The 25,512-nt window shown below is 42.3% G+C and overlaps 1 protein-coding gene across 1 annotated transcript in view; it reads left to right on the top strand.

The window, feature by feature from the left end:
• PRKDC (protein kinase, DNA-activated, catalytic subunit) overlaps positions 1-25,512 on the top strand; it is a 109,805-nt gene that overhangs the window by 81,923 nt on the left and 2,370 nt on the right. The window contains exons 73-85 of the mRNA XM_034429731.3: positions 199-359; positions 1,110-1,321; positions 8,004-8,091; positions 8,442-8,585; positions 13,094-13,298; positions 15,124-15,191; positions 16,704-16,924; positions 17,429-17,521; positions 18,808-18,894; positions 20,924-20,995; positions 22,084-22,285; positions 22,883-23,071; positions 24,076-24,215. Of these exons, the coding sequence (XP_034285622.2) occupies positions 199-359; positions 1,110-1,321; positions 8,004-8,091; positions 8,442-8,585; positions 13,094-13,298; positions 15,124-15,191; positions 16,704-16,924; positions 17,429-17,521; positions 18,808-18,894; positions 20,924-20,995; positions 22,084-22,285; positions 22,883-23,071; positions 24,076-24,215 (1,882 nt within the window). The remainder of the gene's footprint in view (positions 1-198; positions 360-1,109; positions 1,322-8,003; positions 8,092-8,441; positions 8,586-13,093; positions 13,299-15,123; positions 15,192-16,703; positions 16,925-17,428; positions 17,522-18,807; positions 18,895-20,923; positions 20,996-22,083; positions 22,286-22,882; positions 23,072-24,075; positions 24,216-25,512) is intronic.

Below are 25,512 nucleotides of genomic sequence, written 5' to 3'. Positions count from 1 at the left end.
CATACTATATGTTGTTTTCTTGAGAAGGGTGTGATGATAGGTGAAATGTCAGGTCTACAGAAGATTTGATAAAGTACTTTAGAAAAAAAAAGAATGTATTATTTATATGTAGCCCTAAAAAAACTTTGTTAAATAAATCACAATTTTTAATCAACATTAAAAGTTTAATATTTTGTTAACGATCTTATGTTCTGCCAGATGTAAACACTGAGGATTTGCAAATATTTCCAGCAGTTGTAGTGGAAAAAGTAATAAAAGCTTTGAAACTAAATTCAAATGAAGCAAGATTAAAATTCCCTAGACTATTGCAAATTGTAGAGAAGTATCCAGAAAGGATTTTGGGACTCATAACACAAGAGGTGAGTCTTCCCATCTCTAAAGGAAAATATATTACCTACTTTTGTTTTGTAAGCCCCTCACAATCATTGCATGTACATTTATAAATAGATTTTGGAAAATTAAGACCACAGATGGCTTACTTTGAAAAAAAAAGAAGATATTCTCGCAGACATCTGTACCTAACCTCCCACTGGAATCAGTGCCTTGCTTGTGAATATTACTTGCTGTAGCACATTTAGCAGGCCTCCAGCATTATCTTATAGGTCATCTTACCTGCCTCAGGAGAGCATCCTACAAATTGATGCTTCACTCATTGGTAGTTCTGCACAGGTGGTTTATTCCTTGTGGAGAACTTTATCATTTTGTTCCAGTGACAACTGGAAAGTGCCCTGATTTTCCTTGTCCTTTTGTGCTGGCTCAAGCCTATATTTACATTTAAATATAATAAATGTTTAGGATTGACACTCAAAGGAACAATACGTGCAACTGTCAGCATTGAATACAAAGTTGGTGGTTTGCTTCCATAGCTGGTAAGAATATTGTTACAAATTATGGGCAAAAGCTAGTTGATTTGTGTTTATCTCAAGTTCATTGGTTCTTAGAAACATGTTACTATGTTCTTGGCTGAATTTGGTAAACCTTTTATACATCCTACATGCATTTCCATATTCCAGCAGGTAGATGCTTTAGTTTTTATTGACTTCAGGGGAGTTAGGATAGCAGCATGCTTTATTTGCTGTAATCTACATTCACAGTTACTGTTTTCACAGATTTCTTCCATTCCCTGCTGGCAGTTCATTGGTTGGATCAGCCAGTTGATGGCAATGCTGGATAAGAATGAAGCACCTGCCGTTCAGCATATAGTGGAAAAAATTGCTTCTACTTACCCACAAGCAATAGTGTATCCCTTCATGATCAGCAGTGAAAGCTTTTCTTTCCCAGAAACTGCCATAGGTCATAAAAATAAGGAGTTTGTAGAAAGGTAATATTAAAAATGAAAGAAAACATGTTTTAGAAGAAAAGCAAATTCTCCCACTGGGATGCGGAGTGGGTCAGAAGTGGGATGATCCAGCTCGTCTGGCCAATCACTGAGTCGGATAAACTTGGCCACGCCTACTCAGGCCTCCCTTCCTTCCAGTTTATTCGACTCAGTGGTTCTGACCAGTCGCATTCGCTGAGTCTCTCACTTCTGACAGACATTGGAGATCGTGTGTGTTGCTGGGGGCTTCAACTTTAAACGCAGACGACTGCCTCCGTTGCCTCTCGATCATCAGAGGGACGTGAGTGTGACTTTGCCTTCAGCCCCCATTCTTCTTAGCGCTGTGCGTGCGGGCCATTTCAGTCCTCCTGGGCTGGAAACGCCGCCGCCGCGCTCCCCTGACAGCCGCCGACTTCAGCGCCCATCAGCTGAGGGGCGCGAAGATCGCGACGCTTCGGGGACCGGCACCTGGGTTTCCTCTTCGCCGCCCCGCTCTGCTGTCAGTCTCCGCCTCAGCGTCGATCAGCTGGAGGTCGGAGAAGCCGCAGAAGCCGCTGCCTGCCCAAAGGCTTCGTTCCGGCTTGTTGCTGCCGCCGCTCTTCCCAGCGATCGGGGAAGACGGCGTTTTCAACTGCGCTGCTCTTGCCTTGGCGTGGGGGGTGTCTGACACTTCCCCGCCAAATTTCCGTGCCGCCATCTTTGTTGCAGCCGTTAATTAGCCGCCATTTCCGCGCGCTTCTTCCATCGGCTGCTGGGACCTGCCTGATCTCCTTCTTTGGTGAGCTTTGCACTTGCCCCATATATATATAAAAAAAAAAAAAAAAAAAAAAAGGACGATTGGAGTAGGTCTGGGGTCCCTTTGTGGATTTTTGGTTATTTTAAAGAATATTTCAACTATTGGCGGCCATTTTGTCTGACCCTGGAGACTTGTTCCCGGGCAGCCATTTTATCTCTCAGCATAACAGTAAAAAAAAAAAAAAAAAAAAAAGAAAATTTCCTTGGTGGTTGGATTGCAGCGAACTTCCTAATTTATCCTTGATTTAAGATATCTGGGAAATTACAATGGATTATACTGCCTCTTTTCAAAATAATGATAATGATAATACTTACTGTTGTTCATTTGTGTGCAGATTCCTGCTGTGACACAACTTATCCATCGCTATGGCAGACCAGTCATCTTGCAAGATTGATTCTGGCCGTAAGGCCTCCTCAAAATCAAAACATACAAAAACGTCTCATCAGCATGATTCTGATCTGACTTCACATACCCATGGAGATAAGCCAAACCCGGATACCGGTCTTGATTCAGGGGTTGCAGAGGAGGCTGACTTGACAAGAGCCTTCTCTCCAGAACGCCAGGACAGCCTTCATGGCTCTCCAATTAGACAGGAGGGGGACCCCTTTGATTGCTCTATCCCTGTTCAGGATCCTCCACCAAGTAATCAACCTAAGTCAGATCTGGAGAACCTTCCACAATCAGTTCAGATATTAATTGCCAGGGCCATTTCTCATGGCATCCAAGCGGGCATCAGAGAGCATCGCTCTGTCTCTCTTGTCTCTGAGAGCCTTCATTCCAGAAGATCAAGGGTGTCTCCTGATGCCAGTCTTACAGGGTCCCCTGATCACTCCCCTGTTAGATCTAGAGGCAGTGCTGATATAGAACTAGAGGATGAACCTCAAAGGGAAGTGGATTTATCGGATGACGAATCCACTGCTCCTGATGTGCCAGCCTTTACCGGCCTTTTTCCCCAGGGACTTTTTAAATCACTGCTTCACAAGGCCAAAGTCACCTCGGGCCTAGTTGACACTGATTCTGTCCCATCAACTTCTGCCGCTTCCTCCAGTCAAGGCATATTTTCTGAACCAGTAACTGAACAACTGTTTGTCCCAGCGCCAAAACTTTTCACTGATGTGGTTCGTAAACAATGGACTAATCCAACTTCTTTTCCTACTCCTAGTGGCTACGATCGTAGAAATTACAACATGGATCCTGTCCTGACTAGTCTTTTGCAGGTTCCCGAAGTCGATGGCCCTGTGGCAGCGCTTTCATCTTCGTCTCCTTTCATCTCAGGGGACACTTCTGAGGGACTCAAGCCGGAAGACCGTAAGTTTGATTCTTCTTTCAAGAAGGCTCACCAGGCCTCAGCTTGGGCAATTCAGGCCGCTACTGCGGCCTCATTCTTTTCACGGTCATCTCTATTATGGCTCCAGCAGCTTCAGTCCCGCTTACCAGCCCAGGAGGCCAGAGTCCATCAGGACCTAAATAAGATAATAGCTGCCACTCAATTCACCTCGGATGCCACGTTAAATGCTGCCAAATTTGCCTCGCGGGCTATGGCTTCTTCAGTCACTTCCCGTCGCCTTTTGTGGCTTAAGCCTTGGCAAGCTGACCTCAAGGCCAAATGGCGTCTAGCTTCTACACCATACTCTGGGCCTAAATTATTTGGTGCTTCCCTTGAACCATTATTAGTGGAGGACAGGGACAAAAGGAAGGTCCTTCCTTCCATTACTAGACGAGCTGATCGCAGGGCTACCCCCTACTATCGCAGGCCCCCGGCCCGTAATTTTTTCCAGGAGGGTCCCAGTCAAAGACCTTACTCACAGGGTTCCTTTCGTCCCCAAGATAGAGGTTCCTACAGGGATAAATCCAAACCCTTCGCCCCTCAGAAACGGCCCTTTCGTGGAACTGGCGGACGTCAGTTCCGCCGCCAAAAGTGACTCTCGCTTGATAGCTCCCATTGGGGGGAGGTTGAGCCTGTTTCTCCCCGAATGGGCTCGCAGTACGACAGACCAATGGGTTCTTCATATCATCGAATTCGGCCTCCCATTGGAGTTCCTCTCCCGCCCTCCGAGCCGCTTCGTGCCTTGCCCTGTCTCCAGCTCCCTCAGCAAGCGGAATTTGATGGAGATCGCCATTCAGCATCTTCTGGAGATCAATGCTGTGGAGGACGTCCCTCGGGAGCAATGGAGGCAGGGATTTTACTCGATTCTTTTCGTGGTTCCGAAGCGCTCGGGGGGATGGAGAGCGATCCTAAATTTAAAATCCCTGAACACCCATTTAGTGTACCGCAAGTTCAGGATGAGTACGCTCAAATCTATCCTGGAGGGAATAAGACCCGGAGACTTCCTAGCCTCAATCGATCTCTCCGAGGCGTACCTTCATATACCTATAGAGCCAGCTCACCGGCGGTACCTCAGGTTCAGCTACGCGGGGCGTCACCTACAATACCGGGCCCTTCCATTTGGCCTGGCATCGGCCCCGCGCAGTTTCACCAAGATTCTGGCAGCCTTGATAGCTCACCTGCGGTCCGTACCAATTCGAATTCAGGCTTATCTGGACGATATTTTAATACAAGCCTCGTCCTTCGACAGAGCCAGAACCAATGTATTTCTCACATTGCAAATATTACAGAATCATGGGTTTCTAGTCAACGAGCCCAAGAGTCAGTTGGTCCCTCAACAGCGCATAAATCATCTAGGCGCAGTCATAGACACGCAGGTGGGACAGGTGTTCCTCTCCCAGGAGAGGAAAGACAGCCTCAGATCTCTGATTCGGCATCTGTTACAAGATCCGACAGCTCCCAAGCTAGAATTGTCCCGTCTCCTGGGGAAACTAGCCTCATGCACAGACATAGTTCCCTGGGCTCGGCTTCATGCCCGCAGCCTTCAATGGCTGCTACTCCCCTATCAGCGGGCAAGGACAGCAGCCTCCAAATCCAAGATCAGGGTCCCCCTGTCAGTACGCCGGTCTTTGCACTGGTGGCTATCCCCGGCTCTGGACAACGGATGCGTCTTCTTGGACACACATCCACTGATTATGACTACAGACGCCAGTCTGACGGGCTGGGGTGCGCACCTGGGTTCCCAGGTCGCTCAGGGGCGATGGTCCACGACAGAAGCAAGGTCAAGTATCAATCTTCTGGAACTCAGGGCCATCCGCTTAGCTCTTCTGGCCTTTCTTCAGACGGTGCAGGGACAACACTTACTAGTGCTTACAGACAATGTGTCAGCAAAGGCACATGTCAACCGCCAAGGGGGGACAAGGTCCAGGACCTTGATGCAGGAGGCTCTTCTTCTGGGGAGGTGGGCGGAATCCCACCTTCAATCCCTCAAGGCGGATCACATCGCGGGGAAGGACAACCTTCAGGCGGACTATCTCAGCCGCACCACGATAGACGCATCAGAATGGCGCCTCAGCCCCGCTCTGTTTCGGGACATCTGTCTCCGGTTCGGCCAGCCACAGGTAGACCTCCTTGCATCCCCAGAGAACGCACAGCTACGCCGATTCTTCACGCGCTACCCATCGCGGGGGGCAGAGGACACAAACGCTCTCCGTTGCCCCTGGCCTCAGGAGCTACTCTATGCGTTCCCGCCGATCCCATTGATCCCGCGGGTCCTTCGCAGAATTGTGACCGAGAGAGCGGATGTAATCTTCATCGCTCCCTATTGGCCAAGAAGGCCATGGTTCTCCGACCTCGTAGCCCTCTCAACGACGGACCCTTGGCGGCTTCCTCCGGAGAAGGTGTCCCTCAGTCAAGGGACAATCCTACACCCAGAGCCCCAGTGGCTCAACCTAACCGCTTGGCGTTTGAAGGGCTGCTCTTGAGGGAAGCGAGGTACTCAGAAGATGTCATCCGGGTGATGCAGGCTGACAAGAAGGAGTCCACCATCAGACTCTACAACATCACGTGGAAGGTATTTATTTCGTGGTGCTCTGCGCGCGAAATTAACCCGTTGTCAGCTTCTGTTCCGCAGGTGTTGGAGTTCCTCCATGATGGCTACAGCAAGGGTCTAGCGCATAATACCCTCAAGCGGCATGTTGCAGCTCTCGCCACGGTGTTGTCTCCCAGGGACGGCGTGCCCCTGTCTCATCACCTTTCCATCCGGAGATTCCTACGTGGGGTACGAAATCTGCGTCCACCCGTGGTACACCGATATCCCACATGGGACTTGCCACATGTATTGTCAGCCTTGACAGGTCCACCCTTTGAACCTCTCCGGACTGCCTCCCTTAGATTTCTAACCATGAAAGTGGCTTTCCTGGTGGCCGTGACTTCGGCTCGCCGCATTTCTGAACTGGCAGCTCTATCAGTCAGGCCAGACTTATGTGTGATACACTCAGATAGGGTAATTCTTAGACTGGACCCGGCATTCGTGCCAAAAATTAACTCACGGTTCCATCGTGAACAGGAAGTGATCCTGCCTAACTTTTGCCCGAATCCATCTCACCCACTAGAACACAAATGGCGGACCCTTGATGTTCGCAGGGCTTTAAAAATATATATCTCTCGGACCGCACCCTCAAGACGCTCCGAAGCCCTATTTATTTCCTTTCAACCTTCATCTTTGGGATCCAAAGTTTCTTCTGCCACCATAGGGCGTTGGATCCGAGCCTGTATTTCCAAAGCTTATGACTCACGATCTCTCCCCATTCCACGTCATATTACAGCTCACTCCACACGGAGTGCAGCTACTACCGCTGCTTGGGCCACGCAGGCCTCCCTCGAGGAAATTTGCCGGGCAGCTACCTGGGCCTCTCCTGTTCCATTCATCAAGCATTACCGTTTGGACACCTTTGCCTCCGCCGAGGCAGCCTTCGGACGGAGGGTCCTCCAACAGGTTCACCTGGCACCTCGACATCGACCTTCGCAGACCTCCCGCCCGACGAATTAGCAAGCTTGGGTATGTCCCACTTCTGACCCACTCCGCATCCCAGTGGGAGAAGAGGCGTTGGACTTACCGTGAACGCTCTTTCTCCAGGGGATGCGGAGTGGGTCAGCCCCTCCCGTCTGCGATTTCTCCTTTGTATTTTCTAGGCTTGAGACTGTTTTGCAGATCTGCCTTCGTCGAACAAACTGGAAGGAAGGGAGGCCTGAGTAGGCGTGGCCAAGTTTATCCGACTCAGTGATTGGCCAGACGAGCTGGATCATCCCACTTCTGACCCACTCCGCATCCCCTGGAGAAAGAGCGTTCACGGTAAGTCCAACGCCTCTTATCTCGTATGGTTAGACAAAAGTGTAGTGTGCACATAATTTCATATGCTACATTTAAGTGAAAAGTTTTTTTTAGTTTGCTAAAGGTTAAAAAAACCGTCAATAGGTTAATTCTTTCTACTAAGGAATTACATAATTGCTGAAACACGTTTCTATAAGTTGTAAATTCATTCATCTTATTGATCTCGCTGCCCCAACATAATCTGTGTTATCAAGTGGCTCAGACACTATGTCTTTTTTTAATTTTGTTTTTTTTTTATTATATCTGTTCAGAAAGAAAGAAAGACATTTATTTAACTTAACCTAAAGAGTAAGGAATCTTAATTTAGAGAGTAGTTTATATTAAATCATTAAACTTTGAACTAAGTTATAGTCTCTCTTTAGACCAAATATGTTCAACCCACGACCATATGTGGTCGTAGACAACTAGTAATCCAGTCCCACAAGAAAATAAAGTATTAAAAAATAAAGGCACTTTGTTATTTATATACATTAACTATGTTATATATTTTATATGTGGCCCAAGACACTTCACTCAATGCAATCCAAACAAGCCACAAGATTGGCTAACCGTGGTTTAGATGATTGTAGCTGAAATAGCTTGCTTATTAGTTGAAAAACTAGGATATCACTTTTAAAAAATTAAGGGGAACATTTCTCTTTCCTTGTTGCACTCTTTCTTTCCTTTATAGAGTGAAGAGCAAGTTGTACGAAGGAGGAGTGATACAAGATTTTGTCCATTCCTTGGAACAGCTTTCCAATCCAGCAATGCTATTCAAGGTACATCTGTCAAATGCTTCATAATGTGAAATTATCTATATTTATTTATGTAGTGACTTGAATATGCCAGATTCATCAGTTTTTGCTGTTCACCCAGTAACTAGGTGTTTTTTTTTCTTTTATTCCCATCCGATTTTGTCATCCTGCCATTTCTATCCTTTTAAAAAAATCTCTTATTGTTTTCTTGGTTTTAATGTTGTAACTATTTGTAAAGCACCCAGAATCTCTGGGAGTTAGGTAGCATATAAATTTAATAAAACATATATTATGACCTGATTGCCATTACATTTTTATGTCTGCTATCAGTTCATTTCCTAAGAGAGAAAATAATTTTTATTCTACATTTATAGGATTGGACTAATGATGTCCGAAATGAGTTGGGAAAAGCTAAGAAAAATACAAATAACATTCAGAAATTGTATGATGGAATGTACCAAAACCTTGGAAATTTAGAGGCTCCCGGTCTTGGGTGGTTCAGAAAGCAATTTATTAAAGTATGTATCATGCTTTACAGTTGAATACTAATGAGTTTATAAATTAACTATTGATTTTTTTAAAATAATCCCTATACCCTGTTTTCCTGAAAATAAGACATCCCCTGATAATAAGCCCAATCAGGCTTTTGAGCGCATGCGCTAAATAAGTCTCCCCCCCCAAAATAAGCCCTCCCTGAAAATATTTAAACACAGAGCTAGAAATCAGGTAAGACAGCAAGAGGAGCCCCATTTTGTTCCACGCGCCTCAAAATAATAAGACCTCCCCGAAAATAAGGCCAAGCGCTTATTTCGGGGTTCAAAAAAAATAAGGGTCTTATTTTCGGGGAACATGGTATTTATATTGTGGTTACATATCTCAGTCATATTGACATTCTTTAGTGCAACTGTTCACAAATCTTGGCTTTATGCAGAGTTTGAATTTTTTTTAAAAAAAACTCAGTTGAACAAAAAATACTTAAGAGTCCCAAATCTACGGTAGTCCACCATTAATATTATTACTACTCAGGCTGCAAATTGAAAAGTTGAAAGCAGAATAGACGTTTTGAAACATTCCTCCAGAGGGAGCATTCATTCAGATTTTATGGAATAAAAGAAGACTAGAGAAGCTTCCAGTTGCATACAGAACATAACTACAGAAGAGAATTTAGATCCACTTCAAGAATTTTTTTTCAGCCTTTTTCAAGGCACATCCTCTTCTGAAATTGTTGAGCACAGTAAAGTAAAAATGAAAATGTTCTGCATAATCTGTGTTTTTAGGAATAATCATTAGAAGTCGTCACTGCAGCAGCTGCTTTTTAGCATATTCATTCATAGAATTGAGCCATTCAAAAATCAGTATGTATTTGGTGGAATTTTGGGAATCTCCTATATTGTTGTTGTTGTTATTAATTTATTTATTTGTCAATAAGTACAAAGAAAGAACAGCCCTACCTGAGCTACTCGACGTGATAGCCACGGTGGCAGTAGATACACCCAGGTTTTTAGTCATGGGTGATTTCAACTTGCCATCCGTTGGTGAAACGTCCGAGGTGGCTCGGGAGTTCATGGCTTCCATGACGGCCATGGACCTGACCCAGTTAGTTCATGGCCCTACTCACAGGGGAGGTCACACTCTGGATTTGATTTTTGTCTCTGGCCAGTGGTTGAGTGGTCTTGTTATAGGGGATATAGACATGGAACCCTTGTCATGGACTGACCACTCACTCCTTCGCCTAGATCTTCGAACCGCGACCCCTCGCCGCAGGGAGGCGGACCCAATTAGATGGATCCGCCCCAGACGCCTGATGGATCCTGATAGGTTCCAGACGGAGCTTGGGCCATTTCCTGAGGATCTAGCACATGACTCGGCCGAGGACCTGGTAGCCGCCCGGGATCGGGCGGCTGGTGAGGCCTTGGACCGAGTTGTGCCTTTGCGGCCTCTGACCCGATGCCGATCCCGTGCGGCTCCTTAGTTCACTGAGGAGTTGAGGGAAATGAAGCGCCGGAAAAGACGCCTGGAGAGCGGTTGGAGGGCCAGTCTCGCTGAATCTGATCGAACACTGGTAAGGTCGCATATTAAGGCCTACCTAGTGGTGATAAAGACAGCAAAGTCTAACTACTTTTCTGCCTCTATTGCGTCATCAGGGAATCGTCCGGCCGCCCTGTTTAGGGTAACCCGCGCCCTGCTCCATCTGGGAGTGCGGGAGGATCCCTTAGAAGGCAGGGCGGAGGATTTCGGACAATACCTGTATGACAAAATCGCTCAGATCCGGGGGGATCTGGACTCTGACTGGGTAGATCAGGGCAGGGTGATGAGGAACAGTCTTGAGAATGTTATCTGGGAAGAGTTTGATGCTGTGACTCCCGATGATGTGGACAGGATTTTGGGGAGACTTAGTGCGGCCACATGTTTACTGGACCCGTGTCCCTCCTGGTTGGTACTGGCTTCCCGGGAGGTTACACGAGGCTGGCTCCAGGGCGTCATTAATGCTTCCTTGAGTGAGGGTCACTTCCCCGCTGCCCTGAAAGAGGCGGTGGTGAGGCCTCTCCTCAAGAAGCCGTCCCTGGATCCAGCAATATTGGCCAACTATCGTCCTGTTTCCAACCTTCGCTTCATTGCGAAGGTTGTTGAGAGTGTGGTCACGCAACAGTTTCCGCAATTCCTGGAGGAAACATCCTATCTAGATCCGTTCCAGTCGGGTTTCAGGTCTGGGCACAGCACGGAAACGGCATTGGTCGCGTTGGTGGATGATCTCTGGAGGGCTCGGGACAGGGGTTATTCCTCTGTTCTGGTCCTATTAGATCTCTCAGCGGCTTTTGATACCATCGACCATGGTATCATGCTGCACCGGCTGGAAGAGTTGGGGGTGGGAGGCACTGTGTTGCGGTGGTTCTCCTCCTTTCTCTCCGACCGGTCGCAGTTTGTGTTGGCAGGGGGGCAGAGGTCGACCTTGAGGCCTCTCATCTGTGGAGTGCCGTAGGGATCGGTCCTCTCGCCCCTTCTGTTCAACATTTATGTGAAGCCGCTGGGCGAGATCATTCGTGGTTTGGGGTGAGATACCAGCAGTACGCTGATGACACCCAGCTGTACATCTCCACCCGAGGCCACCCCAACGATGCCCTTGAAGTGATGTCCCAGTGCCTGGAGGCTGTGCGGATCTGGATGGGGAGGAACAGGCTCAGGCTCAACCCTTCCAAGACTGAGTGGCTGTGGCTCCCGGCATCCCGATATAGTCAGTTGACTCCATCGCTGACTATTGGGGGCGAGTCTTTGGCCCCCACTGAAAGGGCTCGCAATCTGGGAGTCCTCCTGGATAGGCAGCTGTCTTTGGAGGAACATCTAACGGCTGTTACCAGGGGGACCTTTTATCAGGTTCGCCTGATTCGCCAGTTGCGGCCCTTTCTTGATCGGGATTCCTTGTGCACAGTCACTCACGCCCTCGTCACCTCTCGCCTTGACTACTGCAACGCTCTCTACATGGGGCTCCCCTTGAAGAGCACCCGGAGGCTCCAGCTGGTCCAGAATGCAGCAGCGCGGGTAGTGATGGGAGCAACATGGCGCTCCCATGTAACACCGCTCCTGCGCGAGCTGCACTGGCTCCCGGTGGTCTTCCGGGTGCGCTTCAAGGTGTTGGTTATCACCTTTAAAGCGCTCCATGGCATAGGGCCTAGCTATCTCCGAGACCGCCTGCTGCTACCGACGACCTCCCATCGACCTGTGCGCTCCCACAGAGAGGGCCTCCTCAGGGTGCCATCAGCCAAACAATGTAGGCTGGTGGCCCCCAGGGGGAGGGCCTTCTCTGTGGGTGCTCCCACCCTCTGGAATCAGTTGCCCCCGGAGATAAGAAGAATCCATGACCGCAATGCCTTCCATCGTTCCCTGAAAACCTATCTTTTTCAGCAAGCCGGGTTGGCTTAGAAGAAATTTTTTAAATTCTTTTAATTAGTTTGTGATTCTTAACTTTCGGGCCAAAATTTATATATATTTTTAAATGTTTTAATATTTGTATTCTATGTTTTTTATCTTGGCTGTACACCGCCCTGAGTCCTCAGGGAGAAGGGCGGTATATAAATTGGAAATTAAATTAAATTAAATTAAATTAAAATAAGTAACAGTATAAACAAAGACATGGATACATGAAATTTTTTTGGTACAAATAAAAGGATATAAATAGGCAAATATAAATGGGGACAGTAGGACAGGGACGGTTGGCATTCTGGTGCGCTTATGCACGCCCCCTTAGGGATCTCTTAAGAAACATGAAAGGTCCACAGTAGACAGTTTAAGGTAAAAGGTATGAGGATTAGCAAGACTAACAACAGGATCAGGATATTAACTGATTGCTGGTCAGCTAGAAACCAGACATAACTGGTGCTGCTTTGATAGATCTGAGGTAAATGAATATTAGAAAGACTATGAGTTCATTGTTCTTGGACATTCCTAGAAGGCAGTGAATTTGCCTGTTTCAGAGTCTTATAAGTGAATTATAGTTTTTGATTTCATTTTTCCTATGATGGAGGTAGACTGGACACTTGGAATTTAGTTCCTAAAGTTCTATGATTTTTTTTCCCCAAATGTCTTTCCTTTTGGCATAGTTATGTTTTATTCCACTAGTGAAAAGAGGAGTTCATGTAGCTTTGATTGCGGTTCAGTGTGGCAGCTTCTCTAGGAGGACATATTTATCCATGTTCCCTTTTACTAGCTTCAGTGAAAAGTGCCATCACACTTTTCCAGTGGTAACGCTTGGAAATTTCATAAGAAGCTCCTACCCCATTGTATGCAGTTTATCACTCAAAACCCACATGCATTTTTTCTTGAAATACATGGAATCCTTCCCTGGCCACAGTTTATACTTTTTGCTGATCACTTAACTTTTGGCATGTTGACAGTTAAGTTCTGGCAGTTTGTAAAAGTTCTACTCTGGTCCTTTGTTAAGGATACCATTATACTTTTTTTTTTCATAACAGCCTAAATATTTTTCTTATATTAAAGCTAGTGCTTTTGTTGTAAATGAATTTTATTTCAGGAATTTGGAAAAGAACTTGACAATCATTTTGGAAAAGAAGGTTCAAAACTTCTAGTTATGAACCTCAAGGTCTTCTGTAAAGTTGCAGACACTCTCTCTACAAAAATGAAGACACATGAGAAAGAACCTGGGAATCTAAAGGAGTGCTCCCCTTGGATGAGTGAATTCAAACCAGAATTCTTGAGGACTGAACTGGAAATCCCTGGTAAAGTACACTTTGGAGGGTAAAAAGAAGAAAACTCCCTATAAATTAAAGAACCTCCCTAATGAAAACAAAATATTAATTGAAGTAATACCCTCTAATTATATAATCACAGGGGGTTGGACTAGACTATTTGATATTTTCTATCTCTGGTTTTTACCACTTTTGAGATAATATGAAATCTTCAAACTTAACTTTAATTCAAAAGCTTTACGTATGAGAAAATGCATTTTGGTTGAAATGGGATGTGAAACAATTTAAAACAATGTTGAACTGTTTTTAGTACAGTGACAGGAAAAAAAACAATGGCATTTTGCTTTTGCTTGGTATTCAGGACTGAGGTGCTAAAATGGTACCTGCATAGTGTGCCTGGCCCATTGGAATTTTTTAGTGAAAATGCTGCAAAACAGCATACTAATTGCCAGCCTCTCTTTTATCTCCGGAACATACAATTTGTTTGAAATTGTGCTCATGTGCCCGAAATAAATGAATAAAAGAAACCTGAGGATTGTGGGGAAGTATATGAGGGATATAGCAAATAAAAGATGTGAGGGTATATTTCCATCCGCTTTCTAGTTTTGCCTATCAATTTTTTTGTGGTGGAGGATTTAGTGTGTGTTTTTTGGAGTATAAGATGCACTCCCCCCCCAAAAAAAATGGGTGGAAATGTCTTTGTGTCTTATACAGTGAATTTTACCAAAGCTCCGCCCACTCACTGGCCCCCACCCTTCGGCCGTTTTTGGCCTCCACACGTCACGTTTTTGGCCTCCACATGCCCCGTTTTAGACCCGTTCCAGGTTGCGGGGATTGCCACAGCACATTGCCGCCTCCCATGTCGCATTTTTGGTTCCATGCGTCACAGCGTGCGGAGGCCAAAAAAGTGACATGCGGAGGTGGCGTTCGGCGGCGATGTGCTGTGGTGATCCTGGCAGCCTGGAATGGGTCTAAAATGTGATGCACGGAGGCCAAAAATGCAATGCGCGGAGGCCAAAAACGCGACACGCAGAGGCAGCAATGGACTGTGGGGATCCCTGCAGCCTGGAACAGCTGATTGGCAGTATTCTGGAAGGCTGATCCAACCACCAATCAGCTTTTTGTGCTGAATCAGGCTGCGATAACATGCTGAAGCTAACCAGGCTGTTTGCAGCAAGGACGCTAGCCAGATGAATACCGATGGACGCTGGTAGGCAGAGGCAGATTTTTTTTTTCTTGTTGTCCTTCCCAAAAATTAATGTGCATCTTTTATTCCGGAGCATCTTATACTCTGAAAAATACGGTAATTGACATTGTTTGATATTTTATATATGGTTTTCCTCAAGGTTTCTGTGTTGGTATAATCGCTGGGCATCGCCATTTTGACTTCATAAAAGTGATTTAGCATTTAGGATTTAGATTCCTAAATCAGTCTTTTTTTTTTGAAAAAAATCCTGAACTATTGAGTTTCTGGTAAATGAACCAGAACCACCCTGACAAATCTCTCAACTGATCTAAAATGATTGTGACATATTAGAGCTCCTTTTTAGACTGGAACTTAATTGACAATACTTTCCAAAGCAGCATTTTTCAAAAAGTTTTTGCTGACAATCTTGATTTCAAAACTTGAATTGCAAGAATCGTATTGAAGCTCCCTTAACAGGCATCCTTCCTATATGACTACCTTTCTACTATAAAAAATAACTTGAGATTTTCTACCAATGTAATACTGCATTGTGTACCAGATAAAAATGTATCGAACACATAATACATTCTGATGAAGTTACTTGTTATTTGATCTAATAAGCATTTTTAAAAAGCCACATTTTTAAAAAACAAATTTTTACTTACTCAGGTCAGTATGATGGTAAAGGAAAGCCATTGCCGGAATATCATGCAAAAATTTCTGGATTTGATGAGCGGGTATGTGAAACTATTAACCTACAGAGCATACTGTTACCATTGTAGTAGAAATTTATCTTAAATAACAATTGGACATTTTCCCCATATTAATCTACTCAGTGCAATAAAGATTCTGATGCATATGCCAAAACAGGAAAAGTTAATAGCATCTATTAATTAAAATTAATTGGTTGAAAGCAGTGGTGGGTTTCTATCGGTTCGCCCCGGTTCAGGAGAACCAGTGGCGGGAGCTCTGCCCACCTGCCCAGATGTCATCACGGATGCTCTTCGCATGCGCAGAAGTGCTGCGCGTGAGCACAGTTCCAAAGTGGTAGCGGAGATAAGTGAAACCCACTAGTGGTTGAAAGATAAAGAGATTCCATTTATAAAATTGATTTCCCCACTGCATATAACCCATTAACAATGATAGATGGAAACACAGTTACACTCATTCCTCTCCCTCCTTCCAGCAGAAACAGCAAAAAATAAATGGAGAATAAAGCAGAAAAGAGATGAATAAAGGAAAGGGGTAACTGCAGTGGAGAGTGAATGAAAGAAAAATGGAATAAAATGGAAGAGAAAATGAAGCAAGAGTAAAATTTACAAAGAAAGAAAAAGCTATTTATATATTATTAAAATGAGAACTAGCAGCCCCAGCTGCTAGAGAAAAAAAGCCTAGAAACTAGTGGATTGGGATTTCACTGAATTAGGGCTGCAGAAAAATCTTGGTTTACGTAGGAAGAACCTGGCTAAAGAGAAATACACACACACACACACACACACACACACACACACACACTATGTATGTATGTATGTATGTGAGGGAATCTCAAACTGTGACATCCATTTTGCAAAAATAAAAACTACAAGGAACATAGTTTTTATTACCACTCTCAAAAACAGAAGTAACTATAAGCTCAAATGAAAGGTCTATGACAGCTGTTAATACCCAATGAGATTCCTGACTGAAAATCTATATATTAATAGATGTTGAGGTCTGTGCCTTTCGAAAATCAGTGACCTGCAGCAAACTGAATCTGTTTACTTGCGACATGGCTTTTTCATTGTTGCTTGTATATATAACCAAATTTAAGAGCAGCATCAAGATCATTAAGAATTCTAAGATATCCTTGACTTTCCCTAAAACTGGATTGTTTGCATTTTAAAATAGGAACATTTTTCATTGTTACTTTTGTTCATAAGTAATTCTATAGCATCTCTAATACATCTTTGGTGTGATTTACCTCCTTTTGTCTGTACTCTCCAATTTTATTAATTTTAATTTACTGTAAATCTTGTTTGTTATTACTATAAATTGCAGGTCACTAAACCCATGCGATGTACAAAAACAAAATGTAAAAATAAACAATATAAGGTAATGTTTGGAGACAATACTTGAAAAGCTCAGGAGAGAATTTCATTTCTGGGTTTTATTTCTGGTGCTGCATAGAAATATGTCGCTTCTTTAGGGGTCGATTTGTATAACAGTATTTTCTTATCTGCTCTGTATTTTTCTTCTACATTCTGTCAAAGATAAAAGTAATGCAATCCATCCGGAAACCAAAACGTATAGTTATCAGAGGCAATGATGAGCGGGAATATCCCTTTCTTGTGAAAGGAGGAGAAGACCTCAGGCAAGACCAACGCATTGAGCAACTCTTTGAAGTTATGAATAACGTTCTTTCACGAGATGCTGCCTGCAGCCAAAGAAACATGCAGATAAAAACCTATCAAGTTATACCAATGACAACCAGGTAGACACATGCTAAACCCTTATGTAGAACGGAGACGTATGTCTTCATCACAAGGCCTTGTTGGAAATAATTGCTGTATATTACAGAGCACCACCTCTGAATTACTTGTGCCCCCCCCTCCCCATTCTTAAGCTCCTCCTCTTTGCTGTTTTCAAAACATACACCGTGCCATCTCTTATGTGTTTAGAATATTTTAACATGGATGAGAAATACATTATTTATTTTGCTATTGTTGGGTGTGCAAAACCAAATTCATACACAAAGTTCCAGATTACGGATTTATTGTTAAAGCCTATGCACAGGAATATTCTCAGATTAATGATTAGCAGCTGGTTAGAGCTAGATCAATGGCATTTGGGGGTGCGGGGTGTTGGACGTAGTTGACTTGTGGCTTTGTTAATGATTCTAAACTAAGGCCTCTTTTAACTCCTCCCTCTGGTTCTGCCAGTCATCCTCCTACAGCCATATCATAACAAAAATAAATTCAAATTTATTTTTTTACAGATTGGGACTGATTGAGTGGCTTGAGAATACCTATACATTAAAAGACTTTCTTTTGAAAAACATGTCTGAAGAGGAAAAGATTTGTTATAACAGGTAAGTGGAGCAAAACTCTGTTCTGATTTGTTAATGACTTTCTTTGCTTCTATTATTAGGTATGTATAATCAGTTAACATTACTCATTGTACTAACGTCCATTGGATCAGCCGAGAATTATCTTCGGAGGTTATTTGAAGTACTTCCTGACCTAGATAATAATTGGAAGCTGTTTGCTTAATCAGCATGAGTTCACCTATATATTTTCTTTATTACTTAAGCAAGAAGATTTTTATTACCTGTGGCTTTTTTATCACCTCATTCTTATCAACAGACTGGTTTTTACAAGGAAGGGATTTTTAAATTTCATTATAGTTTAAATAATTAGGAAGTCAACTTTAATTAAATTGGAACTCAGATCTGCTTAGTGTGGAAATCAGATCAATAGCAGCAGGAGGCAATTATTGTGGAAAATTAGGATTATGAGGAACCCTCACTGTTGCATCACTTAACAGAATCTAAGCCATTTTTCATTATGGAAGGTTTTTTTCCCCCTCATGAATGCTAACTAATGAAAGCAGCTCTTAAATATAGTCAAATCATGTACAATTGTAGGTTTATGTGAAGGTCAAATTAAAGAAAATACTTTTTGGCAACTTTTCAATGCTTGTCTTTACTTATTGGCCCTTGTCAAAATTTTGTGATATTTTGTGACATAATTTGATAGCTTCATTTGAGTTTGAATGTACAAATTCAGTTGCATATTTATTCAGCCCCACTAACCTTCTGTCTTTTGGTTTACACCAGATACTTGGCATTTTTCTGTGAACAGATTTTATGTAACAAACTATTTAAACAGTTTGGGGGGGGGGTTTCTTGTAACAGTTTGAACTGACTTGATTGAATACAGCATTGATAACAATTGTTCACATTCTTTTTTTTTTGTTTTATTAACAGATGTAGCTGTCATCTGCAAATAAAGTTACTCTTTATATTATTCTAGAATATTGGTAAAACAGTACATTACCAATAGCAGAGAATATTTATAATTTGGGATTGAATTGTAGAGTCCTTGGTGCTCTCTGAAAGTGGTTGTTTTTTTGCAGATATTTCATTACCAAACTAGGTAACATCATCAGTGCACTGATAAAGTTACCTAGTTTGGTGATGAAGTGTCTGCAAGAAAACAACCATGCTCAGAAGACCAAGGACTGCACATTTGGACATTAATTCCGCTTACAATTTATCATTGCTAAAATCAAACCAGAAAGTAAGCACTTTTAATAGTTCAAATGATGTATAAATGCCTGCATGTAGATTAAGTTTGTATTCTTCCCTCTCTAAAGCCCCAAAGGTCCTTATGCCGACTATAATGATTGGCTGCGTAAGATGGACGAAAGAGATGGAATTGTACGTTACATGACTATGTTCAAGTAAGTCTTGGAAATGCTTATTCTCCATCAGATACTTTGGTTCCCCTTCCTCCAGCACACACATAAATTATTGTCAGCAGGATACAGCAGTTCTGCAGTGACTGATCATCCACACCTGCTCCCCTTCTTGCCCCTGCCTCCATTTCTCTGCATACCGCATATTTATAGCAATATCAATAGTATTTATATACTGCTTCACAGCCCTCTCTAAGCCATTTAGAGTCATCATATAATCTGGGTCTCATTTTACCTACCTCTGAAGGATGGAAGGCTGAGTCAACCTTATGCTTGAACTAGCTTAGAAGACTTGGAAACTGAAGATGTAATACTATATTATATTATACCGTGTTTCCCCAAAAATAAGACATCCCCTGATAATAAGCCCTCCCACAAAAATAAGCCCTCCCTGAAAATATTTAGATGCATGCACAGCCAGTCCCCGCCATTTCCTCTGGTTAGGGAGACAAGAGCCGGAAATCAGTTAAGACGGCAAGAGGAGCCCCAACTTGCTCCATGCCCCAAAATAATAAGACAGTCCCGAAAATAAAGCCAAGCACTTATTTTTGGGTTCATAAAAATATAAGACAGGGTCTTATTTTCGGGGAAACACGTATTATATTTTATGTTACACTATGTTGAAAGCACTGTGATACAGGGAGAGGCAATTCCTGGATGTAAGTTTCCAGGAAAGACATCAGATAGAGTGATCAGATGTAAACCTTATTATAATTAATTTAATATGGACTCTATAATCATAATCTGTCCTCTTCTGCTATGTAAAATTTACTTAAATTGTTCCACGTGGTAAGTTTTTGTGATCATTTTATAAATGATGATGTCCCTTGTATTTTTGTATTGCAGAGGCCCAAACAGAAAGGTTTGTAATAGCTTGTTGAATTATTGCACTTAATATGAGGAGTATAGCAATTGTTATAGGCTTGAAGTACATTTATGAGGCAGGACTAAATTCTGTCAGCATACCTAAAGCCCAGTTAAAACAAAAGGCAACAATTAAAATATATTATAGAGACACAGAATAATGTTAATTAAAATCAACTATGATTGTGTTTTTAGTTCAATCTGCAAGCAGGTAAGAATATCATCTTTGGAATTAAGAACAATTTAGTTTAATTACATTCAGTATATTACATAAACTGTATCATTTAAAATCCCACAGCAGTATACAACACAACACAGTTAATTTATGTTTATTTTTGCCTGTGTATCTTTGATGCAAATATTTTGGTGTTTTGTACATATAATATTTATACATTATAAAACATTGGTATTAAAATGCCAAAAAAAGAATTATTTTAGAAGAGAATTCTCTGTGCTACATTTATTTATTTATTGGGTGAGTGAGTGAGTAAGTGTATGGCAATACATGGACTTATAGTAGTTCAAATGTTAATGTCCAGTCCATCCCGTCATTCAAGGACAGGGTGGTCTATGTAGAAAAAATCAGACTGGGCCAGTGTAAGCTCTTGATGGACATTTGGACACAATGTGGTGGACATTTTGTTGAGGAGCACCAATCACACTGAGGGGTACAGACAAGACCCCACTTCTTCCACACGGTACCGTAAGCTGCAGTAAGGTCGATGAACACAGCTGTGGTTTTTAAGCCTCGCTGGAAACCAGCCTCGATATGTCCTGTTAGGCCCCTTTTTGTTTATCCGTTGCCATGTATTTAGAGAGCCAGGAGTTCTACAGAGATGTCTGGCTGCCAACTGTCGTTAACTGCCAATTCTTCAATGTAGTCTGGCTGCCAGTTGTTGCTAGTCATTTGGTTCACACTACCGTGCTATCCAGGGTGCACCACAAGGAGGTGAACTAGCATCACACCCCACTGTGCTACACTTTCACTGTTATTGGTGCTTCACATCCTAATAGTTTGTAGTTTATAGACTGACAGAGCAAAAAATAAGAGATTCAGGATAAGCATAGATTAAAAATAACGTTGCTACAAAATCCTTTATTGCAGTTTACATATTTGCCTGATTATAATTCTGTTTGCTCTAATTTTCAGAAGAGCTAGCCGAACAGAAACAGTGATGTCCTTCCAGCGTCGAGAAAACTGTGTTCCTAAAGATTTGCTAAGGTAAGATAAGGGTGTTCTTTCCAAGCTCTTGGCTTTGAAACAAGAGTAGTAGATTGAGTAGTAATATTTACTACCGTGTTTCCCCCAAAATAAGACCCTGTCTTATATTTTTTTTGAAACCCTAAATTAATGTTTGGCCCTATTTTCGGGGATGTCTTATTATTTTGGGGCACGTGGAGCAAGATAGCTGGCTTCCAGCTCTGTCTCCCTAACCCTAACCAGAGGAAATGGCGGGGACCGGCTGCGCATGCGTTTAGACATTTTCGGGGAGGGCGTATTTTAGCACATGCGCTCAAAAGCCCGATTGGGCTTATTATCAGGGGATGCCTTATTTTAGGGGAAACAGGGTATTAATGTTGTTGGTAAGAGCACTCAAGGTCTTAAAATACAGATAGTCCTTGACTTACAAGAGTTTATTTAGTGACTGTTACAATGGCACTATAAAAAGTGATTTATGACCATTTTTCACACTTATGACTGTTGCAGCATCCCCATGGTCATGTGATCAAAATTCAGATGCTTGGCAACTGGCTTATATCTATGACGGTTGCAGTATCCGAGGTCATGTGATCACCTTTTGCAACCTTCTGACCAACAAAGTCAATGGGGAAGCCAGATTCACTTAACAACCATGTTACTAATAACATGTTAATAACTGCAGTGATTCCATTAACAACTGTTGCAAGAAAAGTGGTAAAATGGGGCAAAATTCATTTAACAACTGCTTCACTTAGCAACAAAAATATTGGGTTCAATTATGGCCATAAATTCAGGACCACCTGTAATTAGATCGAGTAAATGGATTTTAAAAGTCTAATGATTAGGTACAAAATGCATTGGTAGGAGCTATTCCTTCACCTTCCCTTGACGTCTGCTTATTTTAACCTCTAGTTCCATAATACTTTCTAAAGAAAACCTTTATCTGAGTTTTTTGCAAAGCAGTCCAATTTTGTTGTTTTATTTCACTTATTACATGTCTGAAAAAGTAAGAAGACCCATTTTTCTGAGTTTCTAAATGTTGTGATTTCCAGAATTATCTGCAAGGTAGTTGTACTTCAGCTAATATAAAATCTATTTATTTTCTAAAGGAAAGCCTTTGTTAAAATGAGTACAACTCCAGAAGCCTTGTTGTCCCTGCGATCTCATTTTGCCAGCACCCATGCACTGCTGTGCATCAGCCACTGGATTCTTGGCATTGGTGATCGACACTTATCAAATTTCATGATCAGTACCGAGACTGGAGGCTTGGTGGGAATAGACTTTGGACATGCGTTTGGTTCAGCAACACAGGTATTTTCCTCTTGTCCTTATTCTAATGTTTACATCAAACACGTTTAGCTATATTGAATGAAGCCAGGATAGAAAATATCTGACAGCCTCAGGGATGCTTTTGAGGGACCATGGGACTTTATGAGGCTTTTTTTCTGATCACAGAAAGTATGATATCCATTAAACTCTTGCTCTTTGCTGAGTCAAGATAAGCCATTCAGAGCATCATTTTTTCTGCTCTTTCTGCTATCACAATTCCAGTAGTTAAGACCAAAATGTAATAGTTTTCTGGTTACTTTCTGGTTACTCAGTGCTTAATTTCTTCACACACTTCTACAATAGCAGACATTTCCTGCTAGGCAGAATGAATTTGAAATTTAAAGGGAAAATATTTGCCAGTCCCCTTATTTTGCACCTTTAATAGTTTAATATCTTCGAGTGCCTTAAAAGTCAGAGACAGTATAGACAGTACTAATGCATGCATTTATAACTAGAAGCCATATTCCTTTATCATGTTTTGATTTCTGCTATTCATAAATCACAGGCTCTTCTGCTATGAGCAAAAAAAGTTTTCTTGTTTATTACATGGATTTTTTAAATAATTTTTATTCTTTGTAGTTTCAGCAAGTTCCAGAATTGATGCCTTTCCGCTTGACTCGACAATTTGTTAATTTGATGCTGCCAATGAAAGAATCTGGTCTTATATACAGTGTGATGGTACATTCTTTAAGAGCCTACCGTATAAATCAAGATGTTCTCATTAATACAATGGATATATTTGTAAAGGAACCTTCTTTGGATTGGAAAGTAAGATATTGACTTAATGGCTTAATTTTGGCACACCTGAAAAAACAGAAAAAGTTATTAAATGAATTATTATTCAACAAGCAAACACTGAATTTTAAAATAGTTTCGTTCTTATATTTGAGTCTCACCTTTCCTTCAGTAAATAAATACGACAAAGTACATTTGCCATTCAGAAATTTAAGCAAAATACTTTTTTTTGTAAAATCACTCTTGAAGATATATGTGTACCCTAAGTTTCAGTACATACACACATACATACATGAAGTAGGAATTTAAATTTTGATTGATAACTGCCATTATGTTTGTTTTGTTTGTTTTATTAAATTTGTATACTGCCCTACTCCCGAAGGACTCAGAGCGGTGAACAGGCACAGAATAAAATACAGAAATACAAAAGTTAGAAACAATTTAAAACCAAATTAAATAATTTAGCCCAAGACAATTAAAAAATCCCAATAATTTAAAACAAATTAAAATTTCAGTTTAAAAATTTAAAAGAAAGGGGAGAAAATTAGGCCAGGCCGACTTGCTGGAATAGGAGGGTCTTAAGAGCACGGCGGAAAGTGCGCAGATCCGGGATCCTCCGTATCTCTGGGGGGAGCTCATTCCAGATAGTGGGTGCCCCCACAGAGAAGGCCCTCCCCCTGGGGGCTGCCAGTCGACACTGCTTGGCTGACGGCACCTGGAAGAGCCCCTCTCTATGAGAGCGTACCGGCCGGTGGGAGGCTGTTTGTGGTAGTAGGCGGTCCCATAAATAACCAGGTCCTAAGCCATGGAGCGCTCTAAAGGTGGTAACCAAAACCTTGAAGTGCACCTGGAAGACCACCGTGAGCCAGTGCAGCTCGCGCAGGAGAGGTGTCACACGGGAGCGCCATGTTGCTCTCATAACCACCCGCGCTTGGAGCCTCCGGGTGCTCCTCAAGGGGAGCCCCATGTAGAGAGCATTAATAATATGCACTGTATTATACAATATTGGTTTCATGGTTTAACTTTTTTTTCCTTAGAATTTTGAACTGAAACAGTTGAGAAAAGGAGGTACATGGACTAAGGAAATAAATACAGATGAAGTGAATTGGTATCCTCTACAAAAAGTAAACTTGGCGAGAAGAAAGTTGGCAGGGGCTAATCCAGCTGTCATTACCTGGTATGAGTTTGACATTTTAAATGTGCGGATCTGAATTAAAAATGCAAATTCAAGAATTATTTCTTGGAAAATAGGAATTTTAATATAATGTTCTATTTTAAGATGAATTTATTTAAATTATGTAAAATGTTTGGAGAATTTTCGGACTTTATAAAAAATGTTCCAGATTTGAAATGAGCCATTACATAACATCAAATTATAGCCAGAGTCACCTGTTCTGAAGATGGAGCAGGACAATATGCTTTTTCTGAGGCCACGAAAGAACATTTGGGGATGAAAATATTTCAGTCTTTAGCTGTTTTGTACAACTGTAAGATGCACACATTCATGCTCATTTCTTGAAGAGTGCATTGTGAGGTGTGTGTAATTGCTCTCATAAAACAAACATCATTGAACATACTTTCGCTTTAAGTATTTTAAATATGTGTGAGGTAATACATGAGTTTGGAACACACACATTGCCTCATAGCTGTTGACATTCCTTAGGCTCTTAAGATATTACTGAGTGACATATAAGACTAAGTGATGCCCATGTTGTTGTATATAATAAAGTACCATATTTTTCGGAGTATAAGACACACTTTTTTCCCTCCTAAAAGAGGCTGAAAATTTGGGTGCGTCTTATACTCTGAATGTAGCTTTTTCAAAGCTTTTTTTTCAGCCCTAATGAGGCACTAGCGAGTGAAGCAATCTACCTCCGACTCTCAGCTGTGCTTTAGAAGCTTTTTTTCAGTGAAGCGATCTTCCATGCTTTGCCTGCTCCCTCCAGCTGCTCCCTCCGACTCTCAGCTGTGAAGTTTTTTTTCAGCCCTAACAAGGCGCTAGCGAGTGAAGTGATCTCCATGGTTTGCCTGCTTTTCTCATTGCTTCTCTCTCCAAAGATCAGTTGTGCTTTAGAAGCTGTTTTTTATCCCCAAGCAGGGGATAAAACCCAGCAAACTAATGTGCTGAAGCTGACCAGACTAAGGACGCTAGCTAGATGAACACCTGGTAGGCAGATTTTTTCCCCCTATTTTCCTCCCCAAAAACTAAGCTGCATTTTATACTCCGGTGCGTCTTATACTTCGAAAAATATGGTATATGTACTGTGCCACCCACTTCCAAAACTAATGCCTCTGGGTGATGTAAAACAAAATTAAAAAATTATAATTGGCAAATAACAATTATTAATATTAAAACATTAAAAATGCAGCTGAAACAAATAATTGGCTACGGGATGTTATTCTTAGTAGATTGCCTGTTACTGGAGGTCCCAGGGCCCAATGGCACAAACGGGTCTTCAGAAAGTCAGGAGTGA

Source organism: Pantherophis guttatus, chromosome 3 (genome assembly GCF_059756535.1).
Source record: "Pantherophis guttatus breed Tessera chromosome 3, ASM5975653v1, whole genome shotgun sequence".
Taxonomy (NCBI): Eukaryota; Metazoa; Chordata; class Lepidosauria; order Squamata; family Colubridae; genus Pantherophis; species Pantherophis guttatus.
Note: the sequence above shows the minus strand (reverse complement) of the source record. Positions and strands in the feature narration are given on the sequence as shown.